Below are 15221 nucleotides of genomic sequence, written 5' to 3' on the forward strand. Positions count from 1 at the left end.
TGCAATGTCGGTGTACACTAGGACAATACTGAATACAAATTATATTACTCATTCTATGAGTAGGTAATGTTAGGGATAATGATATGAGTTAATATTTTAAGGAATAAATAATATTGGAGATATGACTTGAAGTCTATAAATGGTTATAAATAATTAATATGTAAGTAATTTAAAGTTAAAAAATACATCGGCATAATTTACTATGTATTCTAGTTACACAAATTATAAAAAAAACAACAAGCAAAATTAAGTAAATTAAATTAACAATCAATAAGAATATCGTGAAACACATTCTTATGGAATCCTATCAATACCTACTACTTATAAAAATTTATGAAATAACAATGTGCCTACTAATTAGGTACATGTAATACTTTAGGAACTTAATATGTACCTATTTTTTCCTATTTTACATTTTCCTGTTTATTATAATAAAATAAAGAAAAACAATATCCTGCATATGCCACCTCAAACTTTGTACTGTAAAAACCAGACAGTTGATTTCTGGATTATTTTCTAAATTAGAATAATATGTTTATTTATTAATTCTATAAATAAGAGATCTCATGTAAAAAGTATAAGTTCCACAGTTATAAACAGAAACAACTGAAATAGCTTATTCGATTAGGAATGACGTCTATAAAATTGTATCTTGAGCACATATTAACATAACTACAGAAATTTTTTAATTAAATTCTAATTCTTATTAGATACTAGAGGTCCGCCCCGGCTTCGCCCGTGGTACATATTATTATTTCGCAATAAAAGATAGCGTATGTCCTTTCTCGGGTATCAAAATATCTCCATACCAAATTTCATGCAAATTGGTTCAGTAGTTTAGGCGTGATTGAGTAACAGACAGACAGACAGAGTTACTTTCGCAAGGCTAAACTTTTTAGGGGCTTTCAAGCACAAGCCGCTTGCTCTGGCTTCGTGCGGGTTACAAAAATACAATTTTCATTCTGATTAGTTCAGCTTTCTTTTTGTAAAATAATTTTCACGATATGATCAATACTTGTGAAGATTACGGTATACAAATAAATAAAGTTTGATTCTGAAAAATATGAGTAATAAATAGAGATTTTTTTTGTTGTGCCTGAGACTAACCAAGTTCTATTTTCGTGTACGCTACGCTTTGCGTTTGGCTTTGACTGCTTTTCTTTATTAGTTATTCCCCTATTATGTCCAATGACATTTTCGCGATTTTCGCAAACGTGTGGCAACCGGGAGCCGGTTGGTCAACAGACAGCGAAATTTTGAGATAGACTTTTACTGTAACTCGATTTTCTCCGTATCTAGTACGAATTAAGTTAATTCAAGTTATAAATCTTATTGTCAATTGAATAATCTTTATTCACTTTCAACCATTTCTATATAAATACTCAATCAAAGCTAACATAGAACTTTCAACATAGGGTACTGTGATATTTAGATAAGTTTCGGTTATAATTTGAATTAAAACAACATTTGGAAGTAATTAAGACATTTTATTTACAACTTATCACATTAGGTTTAAAATAAAACACAAAATTCAAGTGCCACCATACAAATTTTTTACACAACACACGATCTTAATATCGTCACAAAAAACCGCCACTTGAACGAGTCATCAAAAGTGGGTATCGTATTTCAACCTTATTTTAAATGACGCATGCCGATATGGACACGATGTTTTGTTTATTAGAAACTTAAGCTTATAAACTATGTATTACGAAAGCATCGCAGCACTATATTATATATATCTTGAGTAGGAGTTAAACAAAAATGGGTCAAAAATTTGGGTCAAAAATTACGTACATTTAAAAACATAGTTTTTGGAAAAAATATTGCAACTAACGCAACTTTAAGACATTTTCTAAGATTTAGATAGATTCAAGCATCAAAACAAATCAACAAAACAGTACAGTTCTAGGAAATATTTCAAGATATAAGTTGTTAAAAGTAGCAAAAAATTTTTCATTTTGGTACCTGGAGGCTATAAAAGTATGGATACGACTTTTCGTAAAACATAATATTTTCAAGGTATGACTCTTATTAGATGTGTTTGTTTTTTACTATCATACATTCAAAACATCTATTCTGGTCATATTTCGGTAATGTCGCAGTCAGCAATAAATTAAAATTTTAAAGCATACAAAAATATTCCTGAGGCATATCCATACTTAGGTAGCATCCTAAAAATACGCAATCTGTTGACGCACCGGCTCCCGGTGGATACAACGTAGTATCGTATTTCACTACATATTTTCATGTTTTTGAAACAAATATAATGCTACCCTATGAAATATATCAAAACTAAGTAGTTTTACGTTTTAGATTTAACATCAACTTGCCTTTTTATCCATTTCTGGCTGAAATATAACGATAATAAAATCGCTATCACGCGTTCGACCTTGCACATGCTGATAGTTACAGACCGATTTTTAGTGAAAATTAACAGAACTATTATATAATTAGTATAAATAATCAATATTTAATAACCCATCCATCGTTGCTTTTAATATTCAGCGAATCACTTTAAGATTAGTACAAGTTTTCACCAAAACAAAAATACGTAGTCACCACGTGCGATGACGGAGTTTTGAATGACGCTAGTTTAAATTTTTTTCACTAGCGCTGCGCAAGTTTTGGCGTCACTAGCCGGCCTGTTTCTTCTTTAAGCATTTGTAATGTGTTAGAAAGGATAGGTTGATATACAATGACGTTGTTTATAGTAAAAACAAAACACTCGAACCCTCACCGGCCCCCGGTTGTTCAACATACACGGCTAAAATGTGACACCGCCGGGAGCCGGTGGTTCAACATACGAGGGGTTATACTTATATCTATAGTGTGTGTACGTGCAAGTAGTAGCTTATGTAGGAAGGCAGGAAGGAAATTTATGGTGGTTTTTCCTCACCACTAAAACGCATTGCAGTCAAATATCAATTGCGTCAATACACTAATTTCGCTTAGTGGATATTTTAATTTTTACATTTGCTACAATGCATTGTGAGCATATTTTTGCTAAGTAAAAAATAAAAAATATTATATTCTTCTTATATCAAAAAACGATACATCTTCGTATCTGCATATATTTTTAATTAGGTAGGTACGTTATTGATAATGACAAAAGTGGACTACTTGGAAGAGGTATGATGCACATTGATAATAGTATTATTTACTAACAAACAAAAATATTTAATTAGATATAACGAAAGTCTAAGACGCTGTAAAGTGTAAACACTATTTGAATCAAAGTAGAAGATTAGCTTAATGAAATAACATTGTTGTGTAATCGAGATACAGCTATCTTATTGTATCAATGTTTTCAGCAGGTACGTAATTAAAAAAATATATCCTAAATATAAATTTATAAAGAATAGAAAAAATTCGCTTCATATTGGCGCACGGTGTGTCCCTTCAGACACATAAAACTGAAAGAATAGAATAAATTCGATTGCTCTGGCGGGTCACGAGTGGCTGAGTTGGTCAGGCATCCGCCCCGGAATGGCGCGAAGGATGCGGGTTCGAGTCCCGCCTCGTGATCGAATTTTTTCTATTCTTTATAAATTTATATTTATAATATTTATAAAGCATTTGAATGCCATTAAACCCAAAATATAAATTCAACAAAATATATCCTATTTACTGTCAAAGACAGTCAGAGTTACTTCACCTCCTTGTGTATAACAGGTTCAAAAAATTATCAAGCAAAGCAATTTATTTGTTTGGTAGAGCAAAATATTAATCTCAGGAATGACTGTTTCAAATTTAAAAGTGATTTTAGTCAAATAATCAAGCAAAGCTCATAAAAAAGGGGAAATCGATAAAAAAAATCCCAAACGGGGGAAAAATCGCATCGCTGTTTTTAAGAAAGTAAATAAAACTTGTATAGTCCATACTAATATTATAAATCAAAAAACGATACATCTTCGTATCTGCATATATTTTTAATTAGGTAGGTACGTTATTGATAATGACAAAAGTGGAATTATAAACTACTAGATTTCCGCCCGCGGCTTCGCCCGCGCATTCAAAGAACAACCCGCATAGTTCCCGTTCCCGTGGGATTTCCGGGATTGCGTCATTTTCCCGGGATAAAAAGTAGCCTATGTCCTTTCTCGGGTATCAAAATATCTCCATACCAAATTTCATGAAAATTGGTTCAGTAGTTTAGGCGTGATTGAGTAACAGACAGACAGACAAAGTTACTTTCGCATTTATAATATTAGTATGGATTAACTGAGTTTAGGTTTGGTAGAGTCCATCGGTCAGTGTTTTCTTCGATTTGATGAAAAGCTCGTCCTTTTACTTAAATTTTGTATTCGGAATAAGATCACTTTAACGACCTAGGTGTACCTACTCATTAAAATTTGGAAAATGTTTTCCAGTTTTAAATGTAGGGTATGAAAAGTATATTTGGCAACATGAATAAACGTCGTTTTGATTTTTGAACCATTGCTATACAAGACAACCAATTTCATTGTCGTGATAGGTACTTGTAAACTCCCACTCACACCGGTGTAAAAAAATTAAAATAACCGGCTATCTGCTTGCCTCTGAGTATAAAAAAAACAACAATTTGGCCAAAACATATTTTGAATCATCGCGTGCGTATTTCTATATCTTATATATGGTTATATTACTCAAAGCTACAGTTAAATTTGTATAAACATATCGAATAAAAAAAAAATTGTATATTTCATATGAGGATATTTCTCAATATAATACAATAAAATGTTTTTCCTGTTATGATTACATCTCAGCTGCAAGCGTCGCGTAGCCCCGAACAGTCGTGTTTCAATAACTTGTTTAAGATAAATTGCAACGTATGAGGATAAACATAAGTCTTCAATTTATAACCTAAAAGACAATCAAACTGTAAGAATGTACCGGGTTGTGATCTTTGTATGTGCGCTTGCGTTAGTTCAGTCAGCTGTGTCTCCTAGCAGTAGATACAAATATGATTGCTTGGAAAAAGGCGGTGAATGTGATAAAAACAAATTGGACGTTGATATAGAATTGTGCGGTGGGAAAAAATGCATTTACAAATGTTGTCCAAAGGGACAAATTATATCAAATCCGTCGGAGTGTAAGCCGGTTGCAAACGATGATTTCTCAATTAATATAACCGTCTACGATTCTTATATAAATCCTACAAATAAAAAGTTTAATGATGTTTTTCACGTAATTGATAACAAATTCAAGGATATCAATTTTAAAAAAGATGCTTATTCAGCTAGATACATTGGGAAAGATTTCTACTTGGAAGAGGTATGATGCACATTGATAATAGTATTATTTACTAACAAACAAAAATATTTAATTAGATATAACGAAAGTCTAAGACGCTGTAAAGTGTAAACACTATTTGAATCAAAGTAGAAGATTAGCTTAATGAAATAACATTGTTGTGTAATCGAGATACAGCTATCTTATTGTATCAATGTTTTCAGCAGGTACGTAATTAAAAAAATATATCCTAAATATAAATTTATAAAGAATAGAAAAAATTCGCTTCATATTGGCGCACGGTGTGTCCCTTCAGACACATAAAACTGAAAGAATAGAATAAATTCGATTGCTCTGGCGGGTCACGAGTGGCTGAGTTGGTCAGGCATCCGCCCCGGAATGGCGCGAAGGATGCGGGTTCGAGTCCCGCCTCGTGATCGAATTTTTTCTATTCTTTATAAATTTATATTTATAATATTTATAAAGCATTTGAATGCCATTAAACCCAAAATATAAATTCAACAAAATATATCCTATTTACTGTCAAAGACAGTCAGAGTTACTTCACCTCCTTGTGTATAACAGGTTCAAAAAATTATCAAGCAAAGCAATTTATTTGTTTGGTAGAGCAAAATATTAATCTCAGGAATGACTGTTTCAAATTTAAAAGTGATTTTAGTCAAATAATCAAGCAAAGCTCATAAAAAAGGGGAAATCGATAAAAAAAATCCCAAACGGGGGAAAAATCGCATCGCTGTTTTTAAGAAAGTAAATAAAACTTGTATAGTCCATACTAATATTATAAATGCGAAAGTAACTCTCTCTGTCTGTCTGTTACTCAATCACGCCTTAACTACTGAACCAATTTGCATGAAATTTGGTATAGAGATATTTTGATACCCGAGAAAGGACATAGGCGACTTTTTACCCCAGGAGATAGGATAGGTTTTATTCCGGAAATCCCACGGGAACGGGAACTATGCAGGTTTTTCTTTGACTGCGCGGGCGATGCCGCGGGTGGAAAGCTAGTATGTAATATGTTTATTAGTCATACACAAATGAGACTATTTATGTATGGTATTTTTTTACTAACGATTTGTGTCGTAATAAACCGATACCAAGTCAAAAGTATTGAATGAATCCATACTAATATTATAAATGCGAAAGTAACTCTGTCTGTCTGTCTGTTACTCAATCACGCCTTAACTACTGAACCAATTTGCATGAAATTTGGTATAGAGATATTTTGATACCCGAGAAAGGACATAGGATAGATTTTATCCCGGAAATCCTACGGGAACGGGTTTTTCTTTGAAAACGCGGGCGAAGCCGCGGGCGGAAAGCTAGTATAAAATATAATAGGCCATATAATAGAATTTTTTATTGAGCTAGCTGCAACGTCATATCGAATGTAGAGAAAGCTTTTTTGAAGCTCGAACCATTTTAATGTTTGAAAAAACATGATTTATTTATACAAATTACTAAATAAGGAATATTATTATCGAACAAATACAAGAATAAATACGATCATGCGTGTTATGAGTGGCATAGAGGAAAACCTGCTATAATGACATAATAATTCCTAAGCATCTTTAATATGGGTTTCCTTTAGGTTTTTATACCAGCATCAAGGGTTTTACCTATAATTAGAACATATTGAAGGGAATAATAAAAAGGAATACAAATATGACTATTTATACATATTTTTTATTGTATCAAAAATGACGTTGATCTAAGACTTTTGTTATATCTTCTTATACAGGGTGTACCAAAAAGTAGTGATGAACGGAAGCTGAGAGGTAGAGGACCTAAAGGGCTATCCGAATCACCCCCATGTATGTGATGCGATTTTTCGTATTTTCGGAGTTATGACGTTTTTTTCAATTTTTCACCTATCGCCGAGTACGATGATATTTTCACTCATGCTGACGTCAATGATTGCGGAAGATGCTTGATTTTTTTTTGTGTGCTAAGCTGAAAGATAGGCCAATTCAGTATGGTAACATTTACTATCGTTAGATCTTTGAATGGAATAAAAAAAAGAATTAAATGGCAAGAAAGATAAAATTACCCAGTATGTTCACCACTTCAAGGGCCCGTAAAAAAATAAAATCACATAAAAAAAGTTTTCCGTTTGACTTTTAAAAACTTGCTCTATCTATCAGATAGCTACCCTGAAAATTTCATTTAATTATTCAGAAAGCTTCAATCGAAAAATTTAAATCAAAATGTGGTAAGTGCAAAAATTGAATTAACTTGATGATCATTAAAACCAATAAATAGGTGTTTAATTACCAGAAATTTTTAAAATAACCCCGCTGTTGCTCAATGCAAGTGCGACATCACCGTAAAAAGTTGTCTTTTAAATGTCTGAATGCCCTTTTATCATTTTTAATGGTTTCTTCTGCTACTATGAATTTCCGGGTTATTTCGTCCAAATTGTGGCAGTCTCTCGTCTTTGTAGTATCCCCAAGGAAAAAAATCAATAGGGTTTATGTCCGGGGACCGTGGAGGCCAGGCTAAAGGGCAAAGATACCCTGAAAGATGGATTGGTCGTTGCAGCCTGCGCATGCGCCGGTGATGCCTGCCTTAAAGCCTGGCCTCCACGGTCCCTCGACCTAAACCCCATTGATTTGTTTCAATGGGAATACTAAAAAGACCTCGGCTACTTGAGAAAATGCCACAATTTGGACGAAATAACCCGGAAATTCATAGTAGCAGAAGAAACCATTAAAAATGATAAAAGGGCATTCAGACATTTAAAAGACAACTTTTTACGGTGATGTCGCACTTGCATTGAGCAACAGCGGGGTTATTTTAAAAATTTCTGGTAATTAAACACCTATTTATTGGTTTTAATGATCATCAAGTTAATTCAATTTTTGCACTTACCACATTTAGATTTAAATTTTTCGATTGAAGCCTTCTGAATAATTAAATGAAATTTTCAGGGTAGCTATCTGATAGATAGAGCAAGTTTTTAAAAGTCAAACGGAAAACTTTTTTTATGTGATTTTATTTTTTTACGGGCCCTTGAAGTGGTGAACATATTGGGTAATTTTATCTTTCTTGCCATTTAATTCTTTTTTTTATTCCATTCAAAGATCTAACGATAGTAAATGTTACCATACTGAATTGGCCTATCTTTCAGCTTAGCACACAAAAAAAATCAAGCATCTTCCGCAATCATTGACGTCAGCATGAGTGAAAATATCATCGTACTCGGCGATAGGTGAAAAATTGAAAAAAACGTCATAACTCCGAAAATACGAAAAATCGCATAACATACATGGGGGTGATTCGGATAGCCCCTTAGGTCCTCTACCTCTCAGCTTCCGTTCATCACTACTTTTTGGTACACCCTGTATATAAAAATGAATCGCAAAATGTGTTGGTAAGCGCATAACTCGACGACGGCTGAACCGATTTCGGTAATTCTTTTTTTATTATATTCCTTGAAGTACGAGGATGGTTTTTATGTAGAGAAAACGTAAACAATAAACATGTACCACGGGCGAAGCCGGGGCGGACCGCTAGTTTACTATAATATGTTTTATGTTTATTATACTTATGTTATTTCTATTGATATAATTAATTATTCAAATTGACAGAGGCATTATTTGCATCTATAATGTTAAGTAGGTATTCCATATTATTACACTTATGTTTTTGTAGATATCGAAATTTAAATTTAAATATCAACTTTAACTACTAATATTTATTATATAAGCTATAATTATAAGATTTCATAATATTTCATTCCAGAATCGGAAGTTTCTACTCATTTTTTTCACTCACACAAGAATCATTTCATATTATCATGGATTTTTCTACTCATTTCATATTATCATGGATTTTCGGAACATTTTTAATATTATTATAGAATAATTGTTTGTTGAGCAGTTGTTAATATTATAACGACATAGTATAAAACAAAGTCGCTTTCTGTGTCTCTATGTTCCTATATCTATATCTTTCAAATTTCGCAACGGATTTTGATGCGGTTGTTTTAGATGTGTGATTCAAAGCGGGCGAAGCCTCGGGCGGAAGGCTAGTTTATTAATAAGCAAGGATGAGTTGATGTCCCTAATAAATAAAAAAATGTTGTGTGGTTTTATGAAACCACGGTAAAAGTGAAACTGTTCGAACGGTTCCGAACACTGCTTTGTGTAGCGCATGTCGCGTGACGGTCGGCTGCCGAGTAGGTATACCTACTCGGCAGCCGCGATACACGCGACATGCGCTACACAGACCAAAAAGTTTGAGACGATGTAATAAAAGTTTCACTTTAAAATTATATATTTTGTTCGCAGAGTGGTGTTCTATACGTGGACATGGCAAATGAATATAACAGATGGGTATCTATAACCGACTTCTGTATAGATTATGTGGCATCAGAAAATGGCGATACTCCTTCGGAACCGCAGTTCTGGTCAAATTACATACATTTTGTAGAGCGTCCGAAACCATCAACCATACTTATTGTAGGTAAGAATCTAAAACATGAATATAATCTACACTAATATATCATCACTACATAGTATAAAGCAAAGTCGCTTTCCCTGTCCCTATGTCCCTATGTCCCTTTGTACGCTTAAATATTTGAAACTACGCAACGGATTTTGATGCGGTTTTTTTTAATAGATAGAGTGATTCAAGAGGAAGGTTTCTATGTATAATCCATTAAATAGTGGAGAAGTACTGTTATTTTTGAGGTTTCTAATGTGAGGTCGTAAAAAATTACATTTTTTTCGCTTACATTGCAAACGCAGGCTGAACCCTACGAGTTTTATCAAAATAATGTACTAAGTATTATACAAATTGAAAAGGTCTACAGAAAAGTCCGCGATGGTATATGTCTATCTCTTATGGATAACCCACAATAACTTTTTTTTTGTCATTTACTTTTTACGACAAATAATGGCTAATTTTCGATGCGATTTTAACCAACACAGCATTAATCCTTAACCAATTAAATACCTTGAATACAATGTTCATTTAATATAGATCTATATGGCCTTTTACACCGTATGATTTAAGTGAATATTTGCAAAGATATTACAGATTTAAAATTTGCGGGACGCCCGGACGTAGCGTTTGCGGCGGCACCGGTCGGCCGCTCGGCTATAATATATTTTATACCCGTGCGAAGCCGGAGCGGGCCGCTATGTTTTTATATACTACGTTCACAGTTTTTCTGTAGTGTATTTAGTATCAGCATTGCACCCGTGCGAAGCCGGGGCGGGTCGCTAGTAATATTATAAAGAGGAAAACTTTGTTTGTTTGTTTGATTGTTATGAATAGGCTCATAAACTACTGGACCGATTTTAAAAATTCTTTCACCATTCGAAAGCTACATTATCCACGTGTAATATAGGCTATATATATCATCGTGCTAAGACCAACAGGAGCGGAGGAATGCGGGTGAAACCGCGCGGCAAAGCTAGTTCTTAATAAACAACGATTAAAGCAAGATATGTCTATAAGGTTAAACTATTTTTTTTGTGGTGATTCTCAATGTTAGCCAGAAGTGATAGATATTGGTCCATGATGTATAGCGATATATATATAGTCATAGTATATTATCTATGGCCAGAAGGGCTAATATATCAAACGCGGATGTGGGGGTGAACGGAAGGTTCACCCTGGTAGCGAAATGTGCAAGAGCGCTCCCCTTTGACGGGGATCACGAACCTTGGCTTGGACTGTGGATTGGCTTAACATCCTACATTATAAATGCAAAAGTTTGTGGGGATGTGTAGTGTGTGTTTGTTACTTTTTCACGAAAATACTACTAAACCGATTACAATTAAATTTGGCACACTTAAAGAGGGTAACTTGGATGAACACATAGTATATAGGTTTTATCCCGAAAATTTCACGGGAACGGGAACTATGCGGGTTTTTCTTTGAAATAAATAAAATGCAGGCGAAGCCGCGGGTAGAAAGCTAGTTTACTATATAACCATTACATTTTATAGTGACTAAAATTAAATAGTAAAAATATAATTTAGAAGACCAATCGTACACCATATCTATTAATATAAAAAAAATTATTTGTTTACAGCATTATCGGTATCATCATTTTTCCTGTTGCTAACTCTGGGAGTGTATCATTGGATCTTCTTCAATAAAATGACTCTCGTGATCAAGATCAGAGTATGTTTGGTGTACAGCTACATTTCCTATTTTATATCTGTGGTCACTATCATAAATGCGTCGGTTCCAGAAAAAATGTGCATCGTTTTATGTAAGTTTTAAACTCTATCTCTGTTTCTTAAAATATTTTAGATTTAGGTACAGTACTCCAAAATTAATAATGTGCGTTTGGGTGAGTGCGTACTTATATTAGGATAAACTGGTTTGGCCTAGCCTAAACTGATTTATCCTACTGGTCATAACTCATAGGATGAACTAGTTTGGACTAGGCTATACTAGTTTATCCGATCGCGTATAGGACGAACTAGTTTAGGCTTAGGCTAAACTAGTTCGTCCTGAAATCGGGTTTGGCCGGTAAAATGGGTATATAATAAGTAAAGTAAATTGACATACAAGTTTTATATAATCTGTGCTAATATTGAATATAAAGAGAAGGGGTGTTTTTTTCCATGTCTTTTATTTTTATTTATTCTAATTATGTTTTTTATTTCAGCTTTTATCGCATATTTTTCGATTATGGCCACATGCTGTTGGTTGAATGTCATGTCTTACGATACTTGGTTAACGTTTAGGTAAGTAGTTTTTGTTTAAATTGCGTAAAGCTTATCTAATGAATTAGAAATTTGCTATATTTTGGTTTAGAATTGTTGCGATGGTAATAAATTTAAGATAATTTGTTGCCTTATTTAGTTACGCTTATTTACTGCTAGTTAAAACTGTTTCAAATAAGGTACCTTACTTATAAATAAACTTATTTTTCAGGGATCTTTTGTCAAGAAATTTAACGCCATCCGAGAAGCGAAGGCGGGATGCGCATAAATACAAGAGATATGTTTGTTATGGTTGGGGGTTACCATTGTGTATGGCTAGTGGTTTTATTATAATAAATTCTTTGGATTTGTCCAGTTTACCCTGGTTTATTACACCGCAAATACCACTGTGGGGGTGCTTTTTAATTGGTGAGCATTGTACTTTTTTTGTTTTGATGAACTTGTATGGGGTGATTGTATTCATTAAAAATTGATTTGTGGTTCTTTTTGAAAGTGAAACTTTTATTACATCGTCTCAAACTTTTTGGTCTGTGTAGCGCATGTCGCGTGTATCGCCGTCACGCGACATGCGCTACACAAAGCAGTGTTCGGAACCGTTCGAACAGTTTCACTTTTACCGTGGTTTCATAAAACCACACAACATTTTTTGTTTCTTAGCCTCAAGTGGTTTCATATTTTTATCGTTAATAAGTGTTATTTGATAAAAATCTAAAGAAATAAGAGATCCCTCGCTTAATTTGACTTTATGTGTGATTAAATTATTTTAACTAATGTTCAATATTCTGAAAAACTAAAAATACATAATCAAATTCAGAAATCTCTTATGTATTTCGTAAATAGGTACTTTTACTGAATTTACTATAAATTATAATTTCTTCCAGGTGGCCAGCAATTCGTATACCAATACATTCCGATGATGGTGTTTATATTCGCAAACTGTTTGCTATTTATACTGACTGCTTTTAATATATCTTGTATGGTGATGGACACAAAGCCGTTGAGAGCTAACAGTGGACAACGACAGAAGGCGAGGTATGTTAAAAGTAAAACTTATTAATATATATTAAATTCTCGTGTACTTTAGTTACCATACTCCTCCGAAACATATCGTTTCTCATGAAATTTTGTATGCCTATTTGGTACTATCTGAAAATCAACATGTATTTTTCACACCCCTAAATGACAAGAATACTATAATATAAATAACTATAAATGCAATTTTATAATGTGTTTCTAAAAGTTTTGTGGAATACTTATTAGAATTGCTGAATTAAAATTATTTACACAAGTTTTCAATTGTGAAAGTGACAAAGTGATGTGGTATTGTTAGTTAACGAAGTGATTCTCATGAAATTTTGTATGCCTATTTGGTACTATCTGAAAATCAACATGTATTTTTCACACCCCTAAATGACAAGAATACTATAATATAAATAACTATAAATGCAATTCTATAATGTGTTTCTAAAAGTTTTGTGGAATACTTATTAGAATTGCTGAATTAAAATTATTTACACAAGTTTTCAATTGTGAAAGTGACAAAGTGATGTGGTATTGTTAGTTAACGAAGTGATGTGGTACTCAATCTACAAGTTTAAGTAGATAGTTACGATAGAGCCTCTGTTTTAGTAGTTTTATTATTACTATGACACAGTGTATGGTGCACTGCACATTTTAATAATTTACTTTACTAAAATGTGTTTTTCATATTATGTAATGAATGGATTTTAACATCATATTAGTATTTATTAGATTTATTATATTATATTTAGTATTTATTTCAATTATTTATCTTATTCACCTGTATTCTTATTTTCAGACTATACATTTGCCTTCGATTATCCGTAACAATGGGAGTCAGTTGGATTTGGGAAATCATCAGTTTTCTGGTACCAGAGGCTGATGCTGTGGCAATATATTTAGATTTATATAACGGATTCATTGGATTATTAATATTTCTCATATTCGTTTGTAATAAACACACGTGGTCTCTTGTTAAACACAGGTTTGTATTTCAATAGCGAATCCTGCCTAACTGTTTTATGCATTTAATTTTTTTTTATGCTTGTTCAATTTACAAAGAAAGAAATACTTATACAGGGTGTCCCAGCAACGGTATACTAAGCCCCAAGGAGGTTATAGTTCTGCATACGCGGAGTACGTAAAAAATACTTATAAAATTCCAGACGAATTTTTTTAACAAATAGATGAATTCTTAAAACTCTATTTATACACCCATAACAAGCAACCCGCCCAACTTTGCCACCAGCACGTGAGCTATCGTTTAAGATTATGTTTTCATAGACGAAATGCTCACATTAGCGAAGCCGTATATGCCGGCTGCGCGAAGCTAGAGACGAAAACATGGATTTAGAAAAATTAAGCAAAAAATTTTTGACGTAATTTTGTTGTTTAAGTATTTTTAAAGTGATCAGTGTATGCAAAACTACAAGTCCCTTCGCGCTTAGTATACCAATAGTGGGACACCCTGTATATATAATGTAATATCCTTTCAGGAAAATTTATATGATAGTAGATCAATATTCCCCTAAAACTTTTCCCCTGTGTATTCGCATAAAAATTATTTTTCTTTGTATTTTCAGATTCGATGTGTTGCGTGGCCGTGTGACGGAAAATCCAAATTCCCAAAGCGACCCTAGAGTGGTTCCTATGAAGAGATTAGATAATTCTAGTTCAAATGGATTTTAAATATTGAAATTACCAAAAACATTAATATGACTGATTGACATTAAATTAAATGCGTTAAAATTGTAATTATATTGTGACTGAGTGTAGATTTTAAGACTAATGTAAGTTCTTGTGAGAATGATTTTGTTTGATACAATAAAGTGTACTTTGCTGTTTAATATTTGTTTTATTTTGTGTGTAAGATAATATTGGATTGGCATAATGATGAACAATTAAATTACTTGAAACTATTTTTTATTTAAAATTTTACGTCTAAGTAAGTACCTATTTATTATAATAATTCAATTACAGACCTCAGTAGTGAAATTCCTAATCATTAAAATGTGCACTTTCTTGTTAAATTCTTACCGATAAAAACAGTTTCCGTGTAGGTATTTCTGCGAGTGTCAAAAATAATTCAGTACCTAAATTGAGGCATACAATTTATAAGAAGCACGTATTTTTAAATTTGTATTTTTTAAGTACTTAACTCGAAACAGGATGAACGCAACTTCACTGTCTTTCTAACTTTTTATCTCAAACGTCGTTAACCTCATTCACTTCACTCAGAAATTGTTGAAATAATTGTTACATTTTTTTTGTGTAAAA

General features: G+C 32.9%; 1 protein-coding gene across 1 annotated transcript; it reads left to right on the forward strand.

Moving 5' to 3' along the window:
• Positions 1–4760: 4760 nt before the first annotated feature.
• Positions 4761–14707, forward strand: LOC149903582 (putative G protein-coupled receptor Mth-like 3). The gene is made up of 8 exons (XM_090109017.1): positions 4761–5256; positions 9528–9702; positions 11282–11464; positions 11867–11945; positions 12136–12332; positions 12806–12956; positions 13744–13929; positions 14528–14707. The coding sequence occupies exons 1-8, from the start codon at positions 4870–4872 to the stop codon at positions 14631–14633; spliced, it is 1464 nt and encodes a 487-aa protein (XP_089965143.1). The 5' UTR covers positions 4761–4869; the 3' UTR covers positions 14634–14707.
• Positions 14708–15221: the final 514 nt, after the last annotated feature.

This window comes from Colias eurytheme, chromosome 13 (assembly GCF_061535395.1).
Source record: "Colias eurytheme isolate Ceu_HAF_F1 chromosome 13, ilColEury1 Martin Lab GWU primary, whole genome shotgun sequence".
NCBI classification, from domain to species: Eukaryota; Metazoa; Arthropoda; class Insecta; order Lepidoptera; family Pieridae; genus Colias; species Colias eurytheme.